Consider the following 22043-nt stretch of genomic DNA (forward strand, 5'->3'; position numbering starts at 1 on the left):
TGGTCTGTAGTGAATCTTGCATCATTCTTCCAGTCTCTTTTATTTTATTTTATTTTTTTTATTTTTGGTTTTTGGATCACACTCACCAGCACTCAGGAGTTACTCCTGGCTCTAAGCTCAGAAATTGCTCCTGGCAGGCTTGGGGGACCATATGGGATGCCAGGATTCGAACCACCATCCTTCTGTGTCTAAGGCAAATGCCCTATTGCTGCTGTGCTATCTCTCCAGCCCCCTTACAGTCATTTTGTTGTTGTTGTTGTTTTTGTTTTTTGGGTCACACCTGGCGTGGCTCAGGGGCTCCTCTTGACTCTACACTCAGAAATCGCTCCTGGCAGACTCGGGACCATATGGGATGCAGGGATTCAAACCACCATCCTTTTGCATGCAAGGCATATACCTTACCTCCATGCCATCTCTCCGGCCCCTCCAGTCATTTTTTAAGAACTAAAATTGCCCTTAAGTGATCACATACCAATTTGTTTTGCGGGTTTGTCTCAAAGTCTTTGGCCTATTAAAATGTCCTCTCAATACTAACAAAACAAACCAATAGCCAAACAATAGCACTCAAAAGCGGTGGATTGTAGTTATATTTAAAGGGAAAAAATGGAATTTTAGACACCATTTGATCGGTTATGAAAATCAGTAGCTTAGGCTATTCAGGTCTGGTTTCAGTCTCACCTGAGCCTACCTGTTCCATCAGCTGACAATAGACAGGGCAGGGCCTGTCATTTTGTTACTCTTGCCTGTCATATGAGGCTGCTGAGTAAAGTGTTCATGCTAAGCATGTGGCTAGCTCTTCATAGGGCGACTGGTTCTGTGGATGAATTGTCGTCACCCACAGTTCTGTGGTTCTGTGTTCTGAAAGAACTGTAGTGCATGTAGTTAAATTAGGCACATGAGAAGTCTAATACAGTACAGAAAATCAAATGAAAATGTCAGATACATAATGGAGTGACCATTCAACTGTTCAGTGAAAGGCAATTGAGATGAGATGTCACTGCACATGTATCCCCTCAGGTACTGAAGTATCTGGAAGGACTAGTATGTGTTAAGAAGATCTAACAGGAAAATAAGAGTTTCCACAGAAATTACCTTACTCTATTACCTTTGCACAATGTTCTATTGACTGTGACTTACCTTTTCATGGAGAAAAAGAAGCTCTAATAAAGAAATGATGAAAGAGTGAAACTATTACTAATACGACACAATGCATTTTTTCTAAGGCCTGGATTTATATCATTAAAAAATTGTCCACCTGGTGCCAAAGAAATATTACAAAAGATAAGGCTCTTGCCTTGTATACATCTGGCCCAGGTTCAATCTTCCCCAGCACTCTTTATGATCTCCTGAGCTTTCCAGGAGTAATCCCTGAGTGTAGAGCAAGGAGTAAACTCTGAGGTATGGGCCTACCCCTAAAACAAAACAAAATAAAACAGAACAAAACAAAAAACATTCCCATCTTTCATTTTCTTTTTGTGACAGATGGTTTTATAAATTTGATACAAGGTGGTCCCAGCTGATTGAATTTTCCCTAAGGGAATCTTTATTACCTGATGGCTGTGCAGTGATTACTCCACATGCATCTCAGCTCTAAGCTGAGGCTGGAAGGATGTAGTGTGTGTTCTTAGTCAGTGCTATTCCCAGATCTGCATAAACAAACAAATGACCTCATCCCTCCTGTAAGCATTATCTGTTACTTTAATAGCTTATCTTAACACATTTTTTTTTTTTTTTTTTTTTTGGTTTTTGGGTCATACCCGGCAGCGCTCAGGAGTTACTCCTGGCTCTATGCTCAGAAATCACGGGGGACCATATGAGATACTGGGATTTGAACCACTGTCTTTCTGCATGGAAGGCAAACCCTCCATGCTATCTCGCTGGCCCCTTATCTTAACACATTCTTAGTCCAACACTTACACCTTGGGATTTATATGGCTGCTTGTAAGGCATTTGTTTTTCTTCATTTGGGACTCTATAAGGTAGGAAAACAAAGTTATCCCTAAATGTAATATGAAATTTTCATGAGATAGAAACTTTCAGACTTGCTTTTTTTGTTTTTTGGGTCACACCCAGCAGTGCTCAGGGTTACTCCTAACTCTAGGCTTAGAAATTGCTCCTGGCAGACTCGGGGGACCATATGGGATGCCAGGATTCAAACCGCTGTCCTTCTGCATGCAAGGCAAATGCCCTACCTCCATGCTATCTCTCCAGCCCCCAGACTTACTTTTTATTATTATTTTATTTTATTTTATTTTTTTTTTTGGTTTTTGGGTCACACCCGGCGGTGCTCAGGGGTTACTCCTGCCTGTCTGCTCAGAAATAGCTCCTGGCAGGCACGGGGGACTATATGGGACACGGGGATTCGAACCAACCACCTTAGGTCCTGGATCAGCTGCTTGCAAGGCAAACGCCGCTGTGCTATCTCTCCGGGCCCACTTTTTATTATTGTAAATAGTTCTGACTGCAAGAGGTTGCTCTCTCTAGTGTTAGTTGCTGAGTAGACTATTTCCTTCTATGACCGAATTATATGAATATGTATATATTATTTATGTCTGTTGGTGCTGGCTCAAGAAAGTAAAATGCTGTGTGTCTGGGCTCAAATGATAGCACAGAAGGTAGGGCATTTGCTTTGCAGATGGTTGAACCATGTTAAATCCCCAACATCCTCTGTGGTCCGCGAGCCCACCATGAGTGATTTCACTGGTATTTAAATTGATGATGCTTGGGGCCGGAGCGGTGGCTTAGTGGTAGGGCAATTTTGCCTTGCATGTGGCTGACCTAGGATGCACTGAGGTTTGATCCCCTGGCGTCCTGGTCCTCTGAGCCAGGAGTGATTTCTGAGCGCGGGCCACTGCCCCTGAACGTCACTGGGTGTGGCCCAAAAAAAAACAAAATAAAAACCAAAAACAATAAATTGATGCTTGAGACTGGGGAGATTGTTTAATGGACTGAATGCAGGCAATATATGCTTTGCATGCAGGAGTCCCATTGTTTGTGGTTTGGGGTCATTTTCGGGTCTAATTTCCTAGAACTTCATATTCCCCTGAGTACCTCTGAGTAGCCCCTTAACAGTTACCCCTTAACCAAAAACCAAAGGGGTAAGGAAAAGAAACTTATTGTTTGAAAAATCATATAGAAAAGAGCTGAATCAATGGATTTTTGGACAACATTTCTTGAAAAATGTTTTAAATTCTTCCTAGTTTTTCTCTTTTATAAACTGGTCTGCTTTCAAAGACGAGATCTTTCCTCCCTTTTGGATTTTAGATTGTTAATAAAACTCAGATAATACTAGTCCACTTTGAAGGGGTTGTGAGCTAAAAGCTCTGTTAAAAGAAAACACTTGAATAAAAGGTGATTCTGACCGGCTGAGATCAGGATACCTGCAACTGTTATCAGACCCTATCTGGATAGGTTTGCCTAGTTTGTTTTTGAATGGAACATATTCCCTTTATAAAGGAATGAATGATGGGTTTCTGATACCAGAGGAGCATTTTGGTTGATTGCTAAGAGGTCATGCAGCGATGGCCAAGAATCAGTTTGTTTTTCCTAGAGAGATAGTTCTAAACAAATCATTTAGGAGTTATAACAGGCATGGAGTTAATATTGAAAAGGTGAGTTTGACACACAAATGATCACGGACCTGTCTAATTGAGTACCTTGAGATTTGATATATTTATTTAGATAATAGCAAATGAAGGACCAAATGTGGAAAACATTATAGTTCCTTGATTGTGAAATGTCTTTTTATCTATTTTATTTTTAACGTGTGTGTAACTTACAGTATTTGGCTTAAATATGCTTTAATTCACTTACTATATATTTAATTTTTTATTTTCAAAATTAATGAAAAGAATTTAAGAATATTTTATAGTTATATTAATAGGTTTTCAATAAGTTAGCATGTATGGTTTTGCTGCACATAGTTACCTCTACTTTTATTTTCTTGACATATTTCAAGGTTTTAGAGAAAAATAAACAAGATGTCAAAACAGTTGCATATACTTTTTGAAGGGTTTAAAAATAATTTGGGTGTCTATTCAGCTTTTTTTCCATGATATGTTTAATTCTTTATTTTAGCAAAAACAAAATAATTTTTAAACCTTGTTTTTTTAATATATTGCCTAAAATAAATTGCCTGTGCTTTCAAAACTATTTTTTGTATATTCAAACTTCTAAGTTCATGCCATTCTTGTAAGTGAAATGACTTTTATAGTGTTATAATTTTTCAGTAATGAGACAAATGTGCTAAATTTAAACAATCATATTATATAACAAATATTTTAGATTACTAACAATAGACCTTATTGATAAAAAGTGATTTAATGTACATTGTGTTAATAGCTAAACCTCCAAAGCTCCTAATCTCTCATGGAAATATTGCTTTGTAGAACAAAATCCAATGAGAAGTTCTAGGATTCCAGAGTAAATTTGTACATTCCTTAGGGGCATTTTTTTGCAAGGGAGGTTGTTGTGTTTTAAAGGTAGTTGATAAGAAACCTGCACCACCAACCCCAGACCCGCACCACCAACCACCATCATGCATTAGTCTATAGAAGGTATTTGGATGTACGTATTCTTGTACCACTCGGTACCACCATTTAGCCAAGGGAAGTTTCTGACCATTTGCAGCATACATTATAAATCAGGATGTCACTACCAGACAATCAGATTTGAACATTCCATGAACAAAGTAGTCTATATCCCCTAGAATAGATCACTTAACTATGTTTACACCATGCTATTGATATGCCTGCCTTTACACAAGTCAGGATAGCACATTGTTTATTTATTTTAGGAGTCAGAAATTGACCTGTATATTTACCTAATTTTGGTCTTAATTGGCCCAAAACAAAATGGTAATTTAACATTAAATTTTTTTTGAAAACTATTATTTTAGTCTCCCAAATTAGTTCTCTACACTTTGGGTTTGAGAAGAAATTATTTTGTGTCTTCTCTGAAGTGGACTGGTGATGCTTTCTGTTTCTTAATTGGCATATAAGGCAAACAGGTCAGTGGTCAGATATTTAGGAGAGGTCAAAGACTTCAAATTGCCAAATGAGTTCTGGGGAGACCCAGGGAAAATTGCAGGATATATTGCCAAAGGAAATAAAGTTGTGTATGTTATATTCTTGTTGATAGCATGAAGGGATATCATGGCCAGGGGGGAATGAAGCAACTTTAGGTACCAACTTTAGGAGCACATTTGTATGCTCTGGTTGGCTGTGGAGATTTGTGTTTTAGCATGTGCATTAGAAAACAAGCAACATGGGGCCTGAGAGATAGCATGGAGGTAAGGCATTTGCCTTGCATGCAGAAGGACGGTGGCTCAAATCCCGGCATCCCGTATGGTCCCCCGAGCCTGCCAGGAGTGATTTCTGAGCATAGAGCCAGAAGTAATCCCTGAGCACTGCCGATGTGATCCAAAAACCAAAACAAAAACAAACAAACAAACAAACAAAAAACAACCCAAGAAAGTGCACGCAAGCAGATAAAAATTGCTCATGCTATTATTACTCAGACCCTGGTCTTTTGTTTTGTCTCTCTCTTTTTTTTTTTTTTTTTTTTTTAATGTTCTATACCTACCTTTGCTCAGAGCTTACTCCTGGCTCTGTGCTCAGTGATCACTCCTGTTGGTGTTTGGGGAATCATGTGTGACCACACCCAGGGTTGCCACGTGCAAGGCCATTGCATTAACTTTTGTACTAACACTGATCTTTGGTGTCTTTCTATGCCTTTTTTTTTTAAGTCCAAACCTGTCTCTACTTAGGGATTACTCCTAACTGCACTCAGGAATCACTCCTGGTGGTGCTTAGGGGAACATATGGAGTGGCTGTGATTGAACCCTAGAGTGCCATGTGCAACACCAGCACTCTACCTGCTGTGCTAGCTCTTGGCTCCTATATGTGACATTCTTGCAATTTAAATTGTGCATTATTAACTGTTAATTCACACTGTAAATGTTTAAACAAACTAGAAGTTTTTGTTAGCAATCTTAATGAGTTGCTAATATGTCCATACAGATATTGACAGGAAAATCTATTTCTTTTACATGAAATGTCTATATGAACTAAGTTTATATTAGTTTTCTGTTGCTTGTGGGATTACAGGATGTGATGAAGACGAATTTCGCTGTGCCAATGGATTTTGCATTGATAAAGACTGGAGATGTGATGGGACCAAAGACTGTCTTGATGACTCGGATGAAGTTGGCTGCTGTAAGGAGAGTCCAGGCCTAACATTATATTTCAGCTATAACAGCGTTGTATGATTAGTGATAGGAATGAGCTTACTGTCCTTTCTGGTGTACTTTGTGGTCGAGCAGAGAACTGATGGCATGAACAATTGTCTTGTTCCTTTTTGAGGAAATGGTTTAGTTCACAGTTTTTATCTTACTTTTTGTGTTGGGTCATAAATTGTGGTATTCAAGGCTCTTCTTGGCTCTCTGCTTAAGGATTGCTGCTGCTGGTACTCAGGGTAACATGTGGTGTGGGAATTGAATTTGGACATCTTGCATGAAATTTCTGCTAGCTCTCTGGCCTTTCTTTTTTGGTTTCTTTGGTGACATCCAGTGGTGTTGGCTTTGTGCTTAGAAATCACTTCTAGGGGCTGGAGAGGTGGTGCTAGAGGTAAGATGTCTGCCTTGCAAGCACTAGCCAAGGAAGGACCATGGTTCGATCCTCCGGTGTCCCATATGGTTCCCCCAAGCCAGGGGCAATATCTGAGCACTTAGCCAGGAGTAACCCCTGAGCATCAAATGGGTGTGGCCCAAAAAGAACTAAAAAAAAAAGAAAAAAAATCACTTCTAGAGGTAGTAGGAACTCTGAGTTGTCAGGGATTAACTAACCTCTGTACCTTCTTTCTAACCCTTGTCTGTCCAATTATTCTGCCAATCATCTCACTTTTTTTTTATGGAATGCTTCACGAATTTGCATGTCATCCTTGCCCAGGGGCCATGCTAATCTTCTCTGTATAGTTCCAATTTTAGTATATGTAGTGCCGAAGTGAGCACCATCTCACATTTTTATTACATTTCAGTGTACTGTAACATGCTTTTACTGAAGTAAAACAACTGTAGTAACTTTAGTACTGTGTCTATCATAAATTTATCACTTAATTATCTAAGATTAATGACATTAATATTAGCCATATTTTATGATGCAAACATTAATTCTCAGGACTTGTTGAAAACCCTAAAGTCAGAAATAATGACAATACTAGAAAGCTATCATAAATAATTAACAATTTTTTAAATTAAAGTAGAATAATTTAGTCATATCTTTGTTTATGGATATGTCCTATTTTGGTTTCTTCTTTGTATAAATTGGATCATCATTTTTTGGGGAGATTATTTATAAGAGAAAACTCTGCTTAGTTCACAGATGCAACTGTAGAGTTTCTCACTATTTGCACTCGAATATATAGAGCAATTATTGACATCTGGTTTTGAACATTGGTTTAGTATATAATAAGGGTATATTTGACATAATAAGCTTCTTTTTTGGTTTGTGTCAGATATGTCTTGTGGGTGGAAAGAATTTCGGTGTGAGAGTGAAATGCATTGCATCCCTCGCCATTGGAGGTGTGATGGAGAATCTGATTGTGTTGATGGTGCAGATGAACAGAATTGCAGTAAGTTTTTATACAGGATTATGGGTTTAACTTTTGTGGATACCAACAATTTTATCCATTAGAGATGAAAAAAAAAAAAAACCACAACGGGACAATTCTTAGTAATGAATTGGGCCTTTTGTGACATGAGAATGGATGTTTGCATTCACTTAGGGATGGGGTGGTACTGAAGTGTGGAGGAGCTGAATTATCAGTTACTGGTGATGTAGAAATAGCATAGCTCTGTTAAGATCATGTTGCACTTTAGATCATGCTTTTTTGTTTCAATTTCTGTGGTGTGTGGTTCAATCCCAATACTCATACATGCAGAGGCAAGTACTGTACTATTGAACTATGTCCCTGGAAGGTTACCCTTTAGAAAAAAACCAACATCTATTGGCATCTAGTGGGTCTTCATATGTGATTGTCATTATGAGAGTACTTTTAGTTGAGCTGCACACTCTACTTATCAATCTTCCATCCTTTCTGACCTTGTGTTAACATACCTGTAGGTATGTTACTGGTGAAGTGATTGCTGAAAGCAGCTGTGCTAGGATGTGATTTCATAAGAAAAAAAACCGTAGTAATAATGAAGTTCTAATGACTGCTGCGTTCCTGAACTTTGAGAGGGCTGAGTATTTGGAAGGAATCCATAATTTCATATCTTTGGCATCAGATTGGAAAGGAATACATATAATAGATTATATATGACATATAATATATATAATAGCTTCAAATATATATATAAGCACTGATTTACCAAATTGTTCATGATATGGTTATTTTAGGATATATATTATTATTTTAGCTTATGTTATTTATGGTTATAGTAAGGAATGCATATGATACATTATATAATATACATAATATGATATATAATAGCTTCAAATATATATATATAAAAGCACTGATTTAGCAAGTTTTTCATGATATGATTATTTCAGGCATTTGTTGTTCCAGCACCAATCCTACCATTAGTGTGACTTTTCCTCTACTAGTATCCCCAGTTTCTCACCCACCTTTAAGTTTTTCTTTTTAACAGGCACAAATTAGTTTACTTTATATTGATTGTTACAACACATAGCAAAACAGAAATTACTCTTACTTACATCTGTAGTGAATTTATTGCTGAGTTGGTACACAATGTGCTGGCTCTCTGAGGTTCCACATGCATTGCACACTTAATGCCTTTTTTCTGTGGTTGTACACACTAGCTGTGGTGTCAGTACACTTGGCTGCACTGTTCATTATTTTGGTTGTGGAAAGGAATATCTTAATGGACTTTAATAATTTGGATGAGAGCATGGAATCTTGGATATTGAGTATTGATAAAACTGTTTATCATAGTTATCATTTCTTAGCTTTTTCTACTAAGGAAATTTAATTTAATATTCTTGAAGAGAGAGAGAGAGAGAGAGAGAGAGAGAGAGAGAGAGAGAGAGAGAGAGAGAGAGAGAGAGAGAGAGAGAGATACGGAGTACACAGCATTAAAGCGTTTGTCTTGCACGCTGCTGACCCAGGACAGGCCTGAGTTCGATTCTCGATATCCCAGATGGTCTTCCAAGCCTGCCAGGAGTGATTTCTGAGTGCAGAACCAGGAGTAACCCCTAAGCTCCACTGGGTGTAGTCCCAAAACCAAAAAAAAATTCTTGAATAGAGAAGCTAGTTCTAATTGCTAGACATGAAAAATGCAACCTAACAAAAGAGGATTTACTATCTCATATAATAAGACTTACTCCTCTCTTTGTGATAAGTTACTTATGGGGGTCAAGGTACCATATGGAATGAAGGAAATCAGACTCTGGTTATCTGCATACAAGACAAGCATCTTACTTACTGTACTCTCTGGCTCTCAATATAGAACTCTTCATTGTTAACACAGCAGGTGTTTGTCCTTTTGTCCTTTCTCATGGTAGACTATTCTGTTGCACTTGCTTCTGGTGCACTTCCTTCTTATTTGAAACTGTTCTTTTGACCCTTATGACTATCGTTTCTCCTAGTTCTGTTCATTTTGCCTAATTTTCATCTCTGGTCAGCTTTGGGTTTAAACGTTGCTCAGAATGAGCCTCTTTATCTCTCTCTCTCTCACTCTCTCTCTGTCTCTCTGTCTCTGTCTCTGTCTCTCTCTCTTTCTTTCTAACTTTTGATTCATACTCTGCAATGCTCAGGTGTTACTCCTAGCTTTGCATTCAGGAATCACTCTTGGTGGTGCTCAAGGGACCATATGGGATACTGAAGATTGAATTCAGGTTGGCTGTGAGCAAGGCAAGTCCCTTACATGCTGTACTATCTCTCTAGCCCACGAGAGCCCTTCACAGCTTTGTTCATTTCTCAGTACTTTGAGACTCATTTCAGTCTTTTTGTTTTTGTTTTTGTTTGGGGTCACACTCAGTGGTGCTCCTGGCTCTGCGCTCAGAAATCCCTCCTGGCAAGCTCTGGGGAACCATATAGGGTGCCAGGGATCAAACCCTGGTCAGTCATGTGCAAGGCAAACACCTTACCCCCTGTGCTCTGGCCCTCATTTCAGTCATTCTCATGATTTATATAACCCTCTGTGTACAGGATGTCACCTCCATCTATACATATGATCCAGATTTTATGCTCATAATGGCCTGCTGGGCATCCCCATGATGTCTCAAAATAAATAATGTATAATAAATAAATACATAATCAATAAATAATGTCCCAACTAAATAATGTACCTCTTGACTTCTGGGGCTCAAGTGTGGTGCTCGGGAATGATGCAAATCAGCTATGTTTAAGGCAGATGCCTTGTTCCCTGATGGAAATATAATCAAACCTCTAGCAATGTCTCCCAAAGTGATAAGACAAAGCCCAATACCATTAATGAGGTAATTGGTAATTTCCATTTAATCAGGAAGCTCTGGAACCATGGACAGGATGAGGGTGGGGGATAGATAGGATGGGACCACCTAGCCTAAGGTACATTGAGGGTTAAGTTGGTGTGTGTATGTGTGTGTAGGGCAGATGCTGAGTGGTTGAGTGTCTAAACTCAAAATCTCTGCACTATAAAGCAGAAAACAGAAAGTTAACCTCAAATGATTACAAATAGATTGAGGCCTTTTTTTGGAGATCATTTGCCATAGAAAGTATTATTTTTTTGAGGAAAAGTATTCAAACTTATATTTGTAAAATTCTTACTTTATTTACATATAGCTACTTACTTTATTGATTTTTTTTTAACATTTCTTTTTTTTTGGTTTTTTTTTGGGCCACACCCGGTAATGCTCAGGGGTTACTCCTGGCTATGTGCTCAGAAGTTGCTCCTGGCTTGGGGGACCATATGGGACACCGGGGGATCGAACCACGGTCCATCCAAGGCTAGCGCAGGCAAGGCAGGCACCTTACCTTTAGCGCCACCGCCCGGCCCCTTTTTAACATTTCTTGATGATATGATTACCCTAGCATGAATGAGTGTGACAGGATTCTACACGTTTTGGTGATATTCTGAAAAGGCTTTTTATATTATATCCTTCCTTTCCTGGGGTAACTAGGGGCTTTGCACCACAACCTTCAATATAAATTTTACCTGTCTTTGCTTTTAACTTTCATCATTCGTTGCATACTTGTTCATTTGGCAGTAATTAAAAAGCCATATATTTTTCTTCACAGCTGGCATTCCATGTACAAGCAGTCAGTTCTCATGCTCCAATGATGAATGTGTCCCAAGTGAATTCAGGTGTGACCACGTTCAAGACTGCTCCAATGGAAATGATGAGAAGGACTGCCGTGAGTCTTGTTCAATCTTTGCTTTGTATTTGGTTTCATCTGCTGGCCCTTTGGCATTTTAATCAATTTGTTAGGTTTGTTGATGGATGGAAATGTCAACAATATGACCCTTGTTATGGAAATCTCTTGGAAGATTCTTTTGTGGATTAGTAGTGATGATCTGATAGGAGTCTATTTTTGAGAGGTATTCCAAGTGTGCCCTACTTTGTATTTCTCGAGCTAGAAAACTTACATAAAGTGCTGAAAGGTTATTTAGTACATTGACTATAAAATTCAGCCTGTTTCATTTTATATATTATTTTTTTAAATTGCTGTGGTAAATTTCTCTATGGACCTGCTAAGTTTCTGAGTGCCTTTGAAAACTGTACTACATTTTGAAAAGGAATCAGCATAGAAAAGAAAATCAAACTGCAGTAATCTATAATAATGCTTATATATTTCCATAACAAAAAGTAGAGTGCAGTCATGGCACATTAGGTACTTATTTCAATTCAGTAAAAATATATAGAAATACAGTACATTGCTTAGAATACAAGAATGTGGAAATATTCTATGGTGTTAATCCAATGGTCTATCTAAATCTACACTTAGACACATCAGTTTCTCAGACACATCAGTTTTTCTTAAAAGATTTATTCAAAATTATTTGAGTTTTAATACATTTCCTCTATATAATTCATTTCAGGTATACTGCATTTCATATGTTTACTATGTGCTCTATAAAATTTCCTTTCTTTCGATCTTATATTTATATTTTAAGCTTTGGGGAGTTGTTTGAACATTCCTGCATTCTAATAATTGCTAGACAGATTTTGTGTCTCTTAGAGACTGTTTACAAATCAAGACACTCACACTGCAAAGTGGGGAACTCGTTCAAGGCTGTGCATTGTGTGGCAGCTGAGGACTTAATCCATCTTCTGCTTCCAAGTCTGGCAATTTCTCTTTCTGAAGGACTTTATTTGCAAGAAAAATCCTATGTAGTACAACTTTTAGAGAACTAGAGGTCTTTGCCACCAGCCAACAGTCTGTGCCTTTATCCTTTATTTACAAGTGGAGAAAATGAGTGCTTTATTGCAAATGCAATAGGCCAATGAGAATACTGCTTGAGGGAAATAAAGGGCAGCTGAAGCAGAATGCTTGAATTTATTCCATGTGAACACCCTGCAGCCAACTGTAAAGTCACCAGTCTGACTGCCACATGATGTTGCCAATGAATCTTGCATTATAAAAGCTGGTGGTGCAAATATGCAAGCAGCTGTTATATAAAGAAAAGAAGGAAAGAAGGGAACTTTATAGGAATTTCTCAGGGAAGACAGCTCATCTCATAGTTCATTGTTTCTGGAATCTTTTCCTCTAGGTATGGGCCACACCCAGCGGTTCTACCTGACTTCTACCTTTCAGTGGCTCTTTGTTCATGGAACAATTCTAACAGGGCTTGAGGGACAAAATGGGTTGCCAGGGATTGAACCTGGGTTGCCTGCTTTCAGGGCCAATGCCCTAACCACTGTACTATCTCTCTGGCCTCTGTTTTTAGAATCAAACAAACTCTTCAGGGTTCAGCTCCCCAATATGAGTCTCACACAAGTCAGGGTATTTGGCAATATGGTTTTCCTTCCTATTATCTCTACCTTGCTTATTTATTGTTATGTGTTGTTTATGGAGAAATATCAAATAATCTAACAAACTGTAGGAAAGTAAGAAAAAATTGAGGGGCTGGAAAGATAGTATAGGTAGGACATTTGCTTTGCATGCAGAAAAATAGTAGTTCAAATCCCGGCATCCCATATGGTCTCCTGAGCCTGCCAGGAGCAATTTCTGAGGGTAGAGTCAGGAGTAACCCCTGAGTGCTGCTGGGTGTGACCAAAACAAACAAACAAACAAACAAAAAAAGAATTGAACTACTTGTTAATGATCTGATCTGGTGGGCATGTACAAGAAGAAAGTGAATGACTTGAATCAGTCCTTAGAAAGTATCTGTGAAAAGAGGGGGTGGAAGCGCTAGTCCTCATTTTAATTTTGTCTCTTTGGAATTCTAGTGCAAAGTGGGAAAGGGAACTAGATATTTTCAGAACACTAATCCTTATCTTTAATGTAATGTTCACATTATACCACAAGGTAAATGTACCATCTTATCTCACTTTAGGATATTATGAAAATTATTTAGAAACAAGGGTGAAGGAACCAGATTTAGCTTAGGCTCAAACTCTGAGCCTAGTGTCTTAGAATACTTTATTGTTTTGTAGTGGAGGTTTATAAAGTATTTTTCATGAAGTTTACTTAGCTCTTTGTTATTTTTTTTAATTTTTATTGTGACCAAAGTGCATTACAAATCTTTCACTGCATCATTTATGGTACATAGTGACAATGACTGAGGGGCATTCCCACCACCAGTGCTGTCCTCCCTCCGCCCCCATTCCCTTTTTAGATAGAAACTTTTCTATACCTATAGCAAATCATCAAAAAACTTTAAAATCAATATTTTTAAATATTTATTTTGGGGGGGTCACATCTATTGATTCTCAGTAGTTACTCCTGGCTCTGTACTCAGAAATTACTCCTTATGGGCATGGAGGATTGATTATATGGGATGCCAGGGATCAAACCCGAGTTAACTGTTGCTAGTAGGTGACCTACCTGCTGTACTATCATGCTAGCTCTAAATATTTATTTTAAAAACAAACCCAAAATCATAGCTTTTGTATTTTTTTAAGAAATGTTTTGGAATGTAACATGAATTAGAAGAAAAACCTCATTCACAAATTTTAGCACCATAAAACACAGCAATCTGAATTTTTTGTAGTGACCTTTATTCAAATGGTATAGTAAAAAATAAGTAGACAGTGTCTACCTCTCCTTCCATCTATTAAAATTAAAAGTGCTTGTGGTTGGGACTGGAGAGATAGCACGGTGGGGGGGGGGGGCATTTGCTTTGCCTTGCACGTGGCCAACCCAGGATGGACCTGGGTTCGAATCCCAGCTTCCCATATGGTCCCCTGAGCCAGGAGTGATTTCTGACCACAAAGCCAGGAGTAACCCCTGAGCTAGCCAGGTGTGGCCCAAAAACCAAAAACCAAAAAAAAAAAAAAAAAAAAAAGTGCTTGTGGTGTGAGTAAAAACTATTGCTTATTTTCATTGGTATGTAGCACTCCTTTTCTTGGGAAATGAGGAATGCTAAAGAAAGGGTAAAATCCTTGTAACAATGAAGGCTTTCTTGCTGGTAATCAGTCATATTGGTTTGTCTGCCAATGAGACTGCTTTGTTCTTTTTTTTTTTTTTTTTTTTTTGTTTTTGGGCCACACCCGTTTGACGCTCAGGGGTTACTCCTGGCTATGCACTCAGAAATCGTCCCTGGCTTGGGGGGACCATATGGGACGCCGGGGAATCGAACCACTGTCCGTCCTACACTAGCGCTTGCAAGGCAGACACCTTACCTCTAGCGCCACCTTCCCGGCCCCGTGTTCTTAAAGTTTTATTTCTATTGACTTTATGTTATTTAGAATCTAAACCTTTTCCTTTATCTGTCTAACTATTGAAACCCCGAATTGGGGCTAAGTTGTTGGGAAATAAGGATTATTGAAGTGATTCTGTGAACTGTGACTGTTCATGAAAAACATTTTGTTCTTTAAACTTAGAGCCACATTGATGCTGCCCAGTGAGCCTTGCTGTTTGTGGGGAGACTCACATTATCTTACATATCACATCAGAGATGTGCCTTCTACAATAAGATAGCACCTAGAGAAAAATGTTCTATTTAGTTTCCATCACAGATACATTTCCCTGGTTTCCTCTTATTTTGAGCGGCTTCTCTCCAAGACCCAGTAAATCCCTTCTGTATAGAACTGAATGGTAGCAAGTTTTATATATATATATATATATATCAGTTTAATTGATAGATCAATTTATATATACTGATCAATTTTTTAAACTTTAAGCTTTATTTTATTTATTTTTTAACATAATTTTTATTTTAATTGTAGTGGCTTACATATCATTCACAGTAATATTCCAGGTACATATTTACATTGATTCAGGGGAATTCCCACCACCAAATTGTCCTCCCAGAACCGCTCCCATCCTGCCTCCCATATACTCCACTCTTCCCCCCAGGGGCTGCTAGAATGCGTGGTCCCCTCTGTGTCTAGTTAATTATTAAGTGGGCTTATAACTGTTTGGTCTTGGTGCCTCCATTATTGTCCCCTCTAGTTGGGAGGCAGGACTAGAAAGATCAAGTTATGTGGATTTGTTTGAGGAAGAGAAAGGTAATATAATGGGGTAAAAATCGACTACACCGACTATGAGTGGAGTCGTTCTAGAGGCTCTCGTCCTTGGTTTGAGAGATGAGGGGGAAAAAGAAGAAGGTGAAACACCACAGCAGTTCAAAAAGAGGAATCAAATAAGATATTCAGTGAGCACTGCAGCCATAAAAATACGCACCACATAGTTACCATGGTCTTGAGATAGGAAATATGACAAGGCGCAAGGAGGAAGAAGAGAAAAGAAGAAAGAAAAAGTAAATATATAATTAAAAAATGGACAACTACTTCAATATTTAACCCCAAACAAAGAATTTGATCAAAACTAGATAATAAAATAAAAAATAAAGAAATTAAAAAAAAAGGATTATTTAGTGTTTTTTGTCTTTCCCCCCGCCCCCGCATAGGCACAGTAAATGATGGGGTCATCTGAAATGGGAATCCCCTTGGCCTAAGAGATATAGGGTTTCCCTACCCTTGGAATATATTGTCATGGGATTATCTATAGACTCCTTTCACGTTCATTTACTCTCCCCTTGGTGTTTTTTGTGCCGTATGGAAGACTTTTGCTCTGATCTGGATGATAAAGACAGACCCCTTAATCTAGGGGTCTCAGTCTGTGCACAGGTCATGGAGTGGAACTTATGATGATGACTTTCTTTGTTATTTTAGAAGTTCTGTTTCCTCGATGTCATTTTAATCTGTCTTCTGTGGTTAGTGGTCTTGGCCCTTGAGCTGAAGCTCAGATGGAGTCTGGGATATCGTCTTTCGTTATGATTCTGGAAGACCCGTTCAGTTGCAATTGCCTCAGTCAGGACTCTGGCATTGGAGGTCATGTTTGTTATGCAGGATGTAGACCAGACCCTAGACTAGGGCTTTCTTGTTGGTCCCCAGAATACATACTGCCCGGTCATGGTTCTATCAGCCAGTCATTTGTAGATCACATTCTTGGCTTTTGCACAGCCCATAGTATGGTAAGTCTTCCAATTTGGTTTATCATTAGTTGGTAAGGTAGGATAACCTGTTCTTATGTCCATTTGTTCCCAATTTCCTCGTTGTCAGGATCTCATATTAGAACTGGCACATGTTGGAGATCGAGTAGTATTCAGGATGTCCCAGGTGGGCTTTGGTTCCTATGGCTGTTGTGAAGAACTGTGTCGATTCTATGTCTGGGGTTCAGGATTGAAGCCTGGATGGTTGGTGTATAATCTTCTGGCATCTAAGATGGATCCACATGACATATTTTCAAGGTGGGAGATTCCCCTGTATTGTAAATAAGTATGAGTTCTTATCTCTAGTAGATAAGAACTTGTTTATATATGTGGGATTTCTCCTTTTTTAGTGTGCCTTTGCAGGAAGAAATGGTGCTTCATTATATTGCCGGTGCATTTGGGGGTGAAAAGAACAGAGAAACAAGTCACACACCCCAAAAAACATAAAAATAGAAATAAAAAAATATATTTGCTCACATATGTATAGTGAAAAATGATTGTAAATAAAATGAAATAAAAAAATAAAGAGCTAGTGTTATACAGGTCTTACACTTATGATGGAAGTAAATGTTTCCCCCATTGCCTTTTGAGATTTTCTTGTGGGGTGTGGGTTCCCAGGCACCTTTTCATCACACACCCTGCCCTTCCTGATGATTGGTAAAAGATTTGAGGGGGGGGTCTTGTGTAAAGTTCATGCAATGCGAGTCCTTTTAGGGCTAAGTCTGGTATCCAGCATGAGTCCACGATAGGATAAGTTGGTAGGGAGAGTCACACAGCTTGAGTCAGTTAGGGGTGTTGGTTGTCTTTTCCTGCCGGACTGAGTTGTGGGTTTGAGCAGATGTCCCTTCGCTTGGGTGCTGGGTACTGGTTTGTTGGGGTAGAATGTCAGTCTTGATGCCTAATAGATTAAGAACTGAGAGTGAAGAGTTTTAATAAATTGGAAAATCTGGATGGGATTGAGGGGTGAAGGGGGAGTCGGATTCCTGGAGAGGGTATAGGGGAGAGTATTTGGAAGGGGCAGAAAGGAAGAAAGTGTAAAATAAGGTTAAATAGGGAATTAAAAAAAAAAAGAAGAGGGAGTAGTGAGAAGAGAGGTGAAAAGAGTGGGGGCATGACATTTTGCTTTAATATGTACGATGAGTGGGCCCCTTAGTATAAGTCTGCAGGTCACCATTGCTGCTTCGGTGGTCTGGCTGGTCATATGCTTCAGGTCCTAAAAGAAGGTATGCCCTAGAGATAAAGGGTGTGTTAAAAAGTTTTGTCCGGACAATTTTGTAACGCAACCTGGGTATGGTATCTCGTGTGGCTTAGCTCTGAGATGCCATCTTAGGTTGTCCATCCTTTGTATCCAAGAACACCTGTGGACAGAAAAGCTGAGAGATTATTTTGAATATATTAAGCTTAAGGCATTAACACCTATTATTTTGAAATAGTTTGGTTGTAGTCAGTGATTTCCCGTGGTATTCTTTACCTGTAACCTTGTATAAGATCCCTAAGAGATTATTATGGGCCTTTGCAGTGTCAGGCTGATTACACACCTGTTCACTCTACGCTGCTGTTTCTGCAGATGTTGGTTTCTTTATAGTTTAATGTGTGGTCGAGAGTTTATGATGTTCCTCTTTCATGTGTTCTGGGCACTTCTGCCCAGTATATGTGTGGTATTTCAGTGTTCGGAGTTTCTACCCTGTTAAATCCTGTTATTTGATCTTTGAATATTAGTTGTATATATGGTGTAGTTTCTAAGTGATTCAGAATAGCGCTATCATTCTGTGTTTATCTTTCATCTTCTGACTTACTTCGTTTAATATAATATGTTCAAGGTCCATCCATGTTGCTGCAAAGTCTGTGATTGAATCATTTCTTACTGCCATGTAGTATTCCATTATATATAGATACCACATCTTAATGATCCACTCATCTGTTGTTGGGCATTGAGGTTGGTTCCAAGACTTGGCTATTATACTGAGTAATGCAATAAATAGTGGGGTGCACACATATTTGGGGATAAATGTCCTTCCGGCTTGGGGGTAGATACCCAGGAGAGCAATTGCTGGGTCAAATGGCAGCTCAATTCTGAGTTCCTTGAGCACTCTCCAGACTGTTCTCCATAGGGGTTGAACTAGGGGGTATTCCCACCAGCAGTGGATGAGAGTGCCTTTTATACCACACCCCTGCCAACAGAAATTGTTTCCATTATTTTTGATGTGAGCCATCCTCACTGGTGTAAGGTGGTAGATACCTCATTGTTGTCTTGATTTGGATTTCCCTAATGATGAGTGAAGGTGAACATGTTTTCATGTGTTTGTTGGCCATCTTTCGATCTTCTTCAGTGAAGTATCTTTTCAGTTCATCTCCCCATTTTTCTATGGCTTTATTTGGTTTTGTGGAGCTCATCTTTCTGAGTGCTTTGTATATTCTGGATATCAGCCCTTTATCGGACATGTTGAGTGCAAAGATATTTTCCCAGTCAGTTGCCTGTCTTCTTGTGTTGAGTATGGTTTATTTTGCCATGCAGAAGCTTTTTAGTTTGGTGTAGTCCCATTTGTTTATGTTTGATGCTAAAGTTCTTGCCATTGGCAATCTATCATCAAAGACTTTTTTGATATATAGGTCTTCGAGTGTTCCACCTATTTTTTTCTCAATAAACTTTATGGTTTCGGGTCTGATTTCGAGGTCTTTGATCCATTTTGAGTTGACTTTTGTATATGGGGTGAGGTATGGGTCAATTTTCAATTTCTTACAGGTGGTTTTCCAGTTCTACCAACACCATTTGTTGAAAAGACTTTCTTTGTCCCATTTCAAGTTCTTGGCTCTTTTGTCAAATATTAGTTAACTATATGTCTGGGGGCTTATGTCTGGAAATTCTGTTCTAGCCCACTGGTCTGAGGCTCTGTCTTTGTACCAGTACCATGCCGTTTTGATCACTAAGGCTTTATAGTATAGCTTCAGGTTAGGTAGCGAGATGCCACCCAGCTTCTTGTTTTTTTAGTATGTGTTTGGCTATCGTGGGTCTTTTGTGGTTCCCAATAAATTTTATGATTGATTGTTCTAAGTCTTTAAAGAATGATGTCTAAATTTGGATGGGATTGCATTAAATCTATATAGGAGTTTGGGTAGGATGGTCATTTTGACTAAATTGATTCTACCTACCCATGAGCATGGGATGTTCTTCCATTTCCTTAGATCCTCTTCAATTACTTTCTGAAGTGTTTTGAAGTTTCCCTGGTATAAGTCCTTTACTTCCCTTGTAAAGTTGATCCCTAGGTATTTAATGTTTTTTGTTACTATTTTAAATGGAATGAATTCTTAATCTCTCTCTCTTCTACTTCATTATTTGTGTAGAGAAATGCTACTGTCTTTTGTGTATTTACTTTGTAGCCAGCCACTTTGCTGTATTGGTTAATTATTTCTAGGCGTTTTACTGTGGACTGTTTAGGATTTTCTATGTATATCATCATATCATCTGCAAAGAGGGATAATTTGAGTTCCTCTTTCCTAACTTGGATTCCTTTGATTCCCTTCTCTTGTCGGATTGCTATTGCTAGGACTTCTAAGATTATATTGAATAAGAGTGGAGAGAGTGGACAGTCTTGCCTAGTTCCTGACCTTAGTGGAAATGTTTTCAGTTTTTCGCCATTGAGGATAATGTTGGCTGTGGGCTTTTCATAGATAGCTGTAACTATCTTGAGGAAGGTTCCTTCTAAGCCTATTTTGCTGAGTGTTTTCAACATGAATGGGTGCTGAATTTTGTCAAACGCCTTCTCTGCATCGATTGATATGATCATGTGATTTTTGTTTTCTTGCTGTTGATGTGGTGTATAATGTTGATTGATTTACGTATGTTGAACCAACCTCGCATCCCTGGGATGAAACCCACTTAGTCATGGTGTATAATCTTTCTGATGTAGTGCTGGATTCGGTTTGCTAAAATTTTGTTGAGAATTTTTGCATCTATGTTCATTAGGGAGATTGGTCTGTAGTTTTCTTTCTTGGTGCTGTCCTTGCCGTCTTTGGGGATGAGGGTGATATTAGCCTCATAAAGGGAGTTGGGGAGGTTTCCTGTTTTTTCTATGATTTGGAAGAGCCTATGGAAAAGTGGTAATAAGTCTTCTCGGAATGTTTGATAGAATTCACCTGTAAAACCATCTGGACCTGGACTTTTGTTCTTAGGAGCTTCTTTTTTTTTTTTTTTTTTTTTTTGGTTTTTAGGCCACACCCAGTGACGCTCAGGGGTTACTCCTGGCTATGCACTCAGAAGTCGCTCCTGGCTTGGTGGACTATATGGGATGCCGGGGGATCGAACCGTGGTTCATCCTAGGCTAGTGCAGGCAAGGCAGGCACCTTACCTCTAGTGCCACCGCCCGGCCCCACGGAGTTTCTTAATTACATCTTCAATTTCCTCTGAAGTGATTGACCTATTTAGATTTTCTAGATCTTCAGATTCCAGTATTGGTAGCTGCTATTTTTCCAAGAATCTGTCGATTTCTGCTGGGTTCTCTAGTCTAACTGAGTATAGTTTTCATAATATGACCTCATGATATGTTGTATTTCTTGGGGTTCTGTTGTAATCTCTCCCCTTTCATTTGTGATCCTATTAATTTGGGTGATTTTCCTCCTTTTTTTGGTGAGTCTTGCCAGTGGTTTGTCTATCTTGTTTATTTTTTCAAAAAACCAACTCCTGGACTCATTGATTTCTTGTATTGTTTTCTTGGTTTCTATGTTGTTTATTTCTGCTCTGGTTTTTTATTATTTCTTGACTTCTCGTTGTGGTTGGATTTCTTTGCTGCAGTTGTTCCAGTTCCTTAAGGTGGTCCTTTAAATTGTTGATTTTGTTATTTTCCTCTTTTCTGACATTTCCCCCTAATTACTGCTTTTGCTGTGTCCCACAAGTTTTGACAAGTTGTCTGTTTATTATCGTTTGTCTCAAGGAATCTTTTTATTTCTTCCTTGAGTTGCTCTTTGATCCAACTATTGTTGAGTAGCATGTTGTTTAATCTCCAGGTGTTTGGTTTTCTCCATTGTTTCTTCTTCCAATCAATTTTGACCTCTGTTGCATAGTGATCTGATAGGGTGCTTCTGATAATCCTTACACTTGTGGTTTTATATGTTAGATTTATATCCTAAGGCATGGTCTATTCTGGAGAAGGTTCCATGTGGGCTTGAGAAGAATGTGTATTCTGCTTTTTGGGGATGGAGGGCCCTATATAAGTCTACTAGTCCTAGATCTTCTAATTTTTCATTTAGGGCTCTTATTACTTTGCTATTTTTCTGCCTTGTGGATCTATCCAGTGGTGATAGTGGAGTATTGAGATCCCCTACTACTATCACATTTCCCTTCATGTGTTTCTCTAGGTTTGTAATTGCCTCACATATTTTGCTGAGTCTACATTAGGTGCATAACTATTGACCAGGGTTAGTACTTCTTGATCTATTGTTCCCC

The 22043-nt window shown here is 38.7% G+C and overlaps 1 protein-coding gene and 1 non-coding gene across 2 annotated transcripts in view; one reads left to right on the forward strand and one right to left on the reverse strand.

The window, feature by feature from the left end:
- LRP2 (LDL receptor related protein 2) overlaps nucleotides 1–22043 on the forward strand; it is a 219973-nt gene that overhangs the window by 36848 nt on the left and 161082 nt on the right. Inside the window, exons 3-5 of the mRNA XM_049772881.1 lie at nucleotides 6108–6215; nucleotides 7513–7629; nucleotides 11242–11358. Coding sequence (XP_049628838.1) covers nucleotides 6108–6215; nucleotides 7513–7629; nucleotides 11242–11358 — 342 coding nt within the window. The remainder of the gene's footprint in view (nucleotides 1–6107; nucleotides 6216–7512; nucleotides 7630–11241; nucleotides 11359–22043) is intronic.
- On the reverse strand, nucleotides 6903–7009 carry LOC126010719 (U6 spliceosomal RNA). The gene has a single exon (XR_007496731.1). It is a non-coding gene; the product is annotated as a U6 spliceosomal RNA (small nuclear RNA).

This window comes from Suncus etruscus, chromosome 5 (genome assembly GCF_024139225.1).
Source record: "Suncus etruscus isolate mSunEtr1 chromosome 5, mSunEtr1.pri.cur, whole genome shotgun sequence".
Lineage (NCBI taxonomy): Eukaryota > Metazoa > Chordata > Mammalia > Eulipotyphla > Soricidae > Suncus > Suncus etruscus.